At 33.2% G+C, this 5,000-nt stretch overlaps 1 protein-coding gene across 3 annotated transcripts in view; it reads right to left on the bottom strand.

Moving 5' to 3' along the window:
- Window positions 1-5,000, bottom strand: part of Coprox (oxygen-dependent coproporphyrinogen-III oxidase) — a 7,449-nt gene that overhangs the window by 1,004 nt on the left and 1,445 nt on the right. For all 3 annotated transcript variants that reach the window (XM_043025689.2, XM_043025688.2, XM_086546735.1), the window contains exons 3-9: window positions 4,545-4,743; window positions 3,833-4,035; window positions 3,159-3,306; window positions 2,043-2,205; window positions 1,683-1,802; window positions 1,337-1,506; window positions 1-405 (exon numbers count right to left, since the gene is read on the bottom strand). The exon at window positions 1-405 is cut by the window's left edge and continues 1,004 nt beyond it. In XM_043025689.2, the coding sequence (XP_042881623.2) occupies window positions 319-405; window positions 1,337-1,506; window positions 1,683-1,802; window positions 2,043-2,205; window positions 3,159-3,306; window positions 3,833-4,035; window positions 4,545-4,743 (1,090 nt within the window). In that variant the 3' untranslated portion in view covers window positions 1-318. The remainder of the gene's footprint in view (window positions 406-1,336; window positions 1,507-1,682; window positions 1,803-2,042; window positions 2,206-3,158; window positions 3,307-3,832; window positions 4,036-4,544; window positions 4,744-5,000) is intronic.

Raw genomic sequence — 5,000 nt, 5'->3', positions numbered from 1 at the left:
CTTCGTGAAATGTCACAGACTTATTCCATTTATAGACGTAAAAATTTCAAAATCACTCTTCAGCGTTGTTGCTGTACAGGATATTTTCCCCGGCAAATATCTTTCAAAAGAAAAAAAAAAAAAAAAAGATACTCCCATTTTCCCAATGTACAGACACAGCAATCACTGAAATAATTTTATTACACATACACACCCCTTTCCCAGCTTTGCACTGAGGGTAACACTATATAACCCCTACCTCCCTCAATCATAAAACACAGGACCATCTAAACCATCTTTCCCATACCAAATTTCATAGTTTATTTCTTGGTTGATATCCTAAACCCACTCCTTCGGATTCTTCAGGACTTCGGTGAGTTTCGCTTCTCTGGACTCGGGCTCTGGGCTGTGCATGTATTCCCATCTCTGTAAACAAAGTGCAATATATTAAGGAACATTTATATTGATTCATCTCGATAATAACATTAAATATATTATCAGGTTATGTGGGCTCTCAGATCTTATCATATTTCATATTCAGAAGTTGTCTGATCAATGAAGCATATTTGAGTTTATTCCTAAATGAAAATATTGTAATTAGAAGTATAATTATCACATTTCGAGTATCAGATTTTTTTTTTTTTTTAATCAAATGTTCCTCAAAAATTAAACACATACTCAACTTGCATTTTAAGTTTAAATTATTTTTTTAAGACCATTCAACTAAAAAAAAAGTTTATACACTAAATCTAATCATCTAAACCTTAGATACAATAACATACACAACATTAATACATCTATAATACATACATACATACATACATACATATATATACATATATATATATATATATATAATATATATAATATATAACATATATATATATATATATATATAATATATATATATATATATATAATTATATATATATATATATATATAATATATATATATAATATATATATATTATATATATATATAATATATATATAAATATATAATATATATATATATATATATATATACATATATCTATATCTATATCTATATCTATATCTATATCTATATCTATATCTATATCTATATCTAATCTATATCTAATCTATATCTATATCTATTAATATCTGCATCAATATATTCATCCAAATACATTTACAACATTCACATCCACAACAAATACACACAAGACCCACAAACACAACAATCCCACCCCCAACACCTACATTTTTTTTTTTTTTCTAGACCAACGGTTTACCCAGTCATCAAGATCATCAAGTCAATGGTTCTATCCAAGAACACGTCGCTCCCCCTCTCCCTAGCCCCTTAAAACAGCCTACCCTAAACCAGACCACTCACTGCATGCAATGGAAGAGACATGAGGATGCTCTCAATCCGTGCGTTGGGTGTTGCAAATCCGAATTTGGTACCACGGTCATACACAAGGTTGAATTCCACGTATCTGCCTCGACGGAGCAGCTGCCAGCGCCTCTCCGCCTCCGACACTGCATCTTGCCTGTGCTTTTTCACTGAATCACAAGAGATATAGGAGATAATTAAAGAAAAATATTGAGAATGCCATTCACACAATTCCACCCATATCAAGAAATTACCACAAAAAATCCAATCAATTCATTTTATTTATGATCAATACCAAAAAAATATAGGCATCACTCCCTGGCTTCTATCCTCTACAGCTACCTACCGAGTGGGAGATAAGAAGGCACGACTGATTCGGCGCAATCTTGGACAAAGCTGAAGATGTCCTCTGGTTTTTCCGCCTCCAAGTCATCGAAGAAGATACCTCCGACGCCCCTCCGCTCTCCTGCAGGGAAAAAACATGTCAGTTGCCAGTCAAAGTGTAGAAATCTTTTATCATCAGATTCCGTTATGGAGTAGTTATGCAATCCCATACTGAAGGCATTTGCTAACCTTCATATTTTTCTTTGCATAAGTATATAGTGATATCTTTATCTTTATTTCCAAATTCAATAAACATAAAAGTAGGGGAGGGAAAAACAAATCTTCAAAAACTGACATCCTCATCATATCCCTAACAACTCACCCCTATACTTGATAAAGAAATAATCGTCGCACCACTTCTTGTACTTGGGATAATATTGGGGGTCGTGGCGGTCACAGGAGGACTTCAGGACGGAGTGGAAGTGACGGACATCCTCCTCCTCCAGAAAGTATGGAGTGAGGTCTGTGCCGCCGCCAAACCACCACTGAGGAGGGATGAAGACAGGTTTAACAAGTGTCATGTGTCAGTCTCTTGACATTTTTTTAACACTTTCTTCTTGGGGGCTAATTTGGGATGAAATGAAATAAGGTGTGTTTTCAGAGGGTGAGTTTTGACTGCATAGTCAAGTGCATTATATCAATAGACATCTTATTCTATACTAGAAAAACAGTAATTACAACAATAAAAGCAAAATCATTAACAATGGTGTATATATAATAATAATAATAATCATTATGATAATAATAATAATGATTATGATAACAATAATGATTATGATAACAATAATAATGGTTATGATAACAATTTCAATGAATAATAATGATAATGATTATGATAACAATTTCAATGAATAATAATGATAATGATTATGATAACAATTTCAATGAATAATAATGATGATGATTATGATAATAATTTCAATGAATAATAATGATAATGATTATGATAACAATTTCAATGAATAATAATGATAATGATTATGATAACAATTTCAATGAATAATAATGATAATGATTATGATAACAATTTCAATGAATAATAATGATAATGATTATGATAACAATTTCAATGAATAATAATGATAATGATTATGATTACAATAATAGTAATTATAATACAAAAATAATAATAATAATAATAATAATAATAATAATAATAATAATAATAATAATAATAATAATAATAATAATAATAAATAAATAAAAATAATAATAAATGATAAAAATAATAATAGTAGTACTAACAATAATAACAACAATAATAACAAAAATAATAGGAAGAAAAATAACATCAATATTTTCCTAAAGTATTCCAAGCAGTAAAGGTCTCATCAAGCGTCATTCCAGAGCAAAATCGACACACTCTTTAATTGAAAAAAAAATATCGTTTCTTCCCTTGGAAACCTCTGATACCCACACAAGAAGTCCTCAAACTCACGTGCTTGTTGTTGCCGTCTTCGTCTTGCATCTCAAAGTAGCGGTAGTTGAAGTGGATGGTCGGAACGTGGGGGTTGCGCGGGTGGATGACCGAGCTGATCCCCGCGGCAAAGAAGGTGAACTGCTTGTCCTCTGGCAGCTCTTTCCCTCTGTAAGGGTGGGATGGGAGGGTGGTTTTCTCATGACCTTACGGAAGGATTGTACGAGTCCCGAAAGAATGAATGAATTGGGGCAAATGGAGGGAAATTCCCATGCCCCTAATTTTGCATTCTGTGAAAATTGTGATTTTCAACGTGACACTTATTGAATTTCAGTGCAACTCTAATTGAAAAAGGATTTGTGAAATTTGCTTGTTTTTAAAATCTCAGTTTGTACATTTACAGGATTGAGAAATATAGAGAACAAAGAGATTAGATATGAGATACAGACTATGACCTGTAAATCTCTTCCTTCTTAAATCCAGCATGCATAAATTTGAAGACTATATCACAAATTTTCATTTTTGCAAAGCTCAAATATACAATAAAAAAAAATAATAATAATAATAAATCAACAAACCAAGAAACACATGAAAAAAAAATCTCACTTGTAAAAAGCAAATACTAACCTAATAGCAATAATAAACAAGAAAATCTACCCTCCTACGGTACAACAGAGTCACAAAGTTCCTCTCACCTCGCTCTCATGCTCGCCTGCAGTTGCTTGGAGAGAGGAGCCGACATCACGGTAATGTTAACGCCTGCTTTCTCAAAGGTCTCGCCATCTTGCATAACGCACGTTATTCCGCCTCCTTCACTGGGGTTGTGTCGGCGCCAGCGATCAACGGTGAATTTGGTCCCGCTGCTCTCCTCTCCCTCAAGCGCTTTGCAAAACTCTGACTGAATCAGAAAAGGGCAAGTTATTGCAAGCAGTGGCAGGCTGGAGAAATCCTGGCTTATAAGTAGGAATATTTGATGAAGGTCTGTTTGAAAAAGAAAAAAAAAACACTATTTGAAGTTAAGGATTATAGAAATCATGCCCAGCACCTGTGACAGATATAAATTACAGGCTCATACTTTGAAAATCTTGGCTATTATAATGAATCCTTTATCAAACATATATGAAATGTTGATTATAAGACACACTATGAGATATCAGATGAGAATCCACAATATAAAAATTACACATGGCATAATTCCTCACAACATAAAGCCTCAACATACAAATGATTTCCTAATATAAAGAAGTCACGAATAAGTCCCGCTAACATGTTACATTATATATAACCATAAAAAGGTCATATTCACCTAAAACTACAAAAAAAAAAAATCAAATACACAAATCATGTTTGAAAGTATCAAGCCATATCTAATATAGCATCTCTTAGTCCTGTCACTTTGTAACTGACCTGAATTCTCATGATAAGTAACTCCATCTTGGTTTTCATGTCTTCCTTATTCTTCTCCATAACGCTCATCTCTGTTATGGGGGCAGCCATGAACTGCGAGGTGTCGATGGTCGAGGCTTTCTGGGCGGCGGAGACATTTTGCGAGTAGGCAGAGTAGAGCAGGACTCCCCCCGAGGCACATAGGGTCGCTCCAATGTATCTGTGTTGGTGATAGTGATGATTAGGTATAAAAACAATTATAATAATTACTATTCTACTACTGCTGGTGACTGAAATGATAATGAAGATAGATACAATCACAATTATTATTCTGATGATGATGACTGATAACTGATGAATGATGATTGATGACTGGTAATTGAAGACTGATAATTGAAGACTGATGATTGATGGTGATGGTGATATTCATGACGATGATGAGGAGTATTGTTATTTCAGGAAAAATTAGGACACTTT

The sequence above is a fragment of the Penaeus japonicus genome, unplaced genomic scaffold (genome assembly GCF_977035675.1).
Source record: "Penaeus japonicus unplaced genomic scaffold, GWHDUDI00000001_assembly GWHDUDI00000018, whole genome shotgun sequence".
NCBI lineage: Eukaryota > Metazoa > Arthropoda > Malacostraca > Decapoda > Penaeidae > Penaeus > Penaeus japonicus.
The sequence above is the reverse complement of the archived record's forward strand: the minus strand, read 5'-3'. Positions and strand labels throughout refer to the sequence as shown.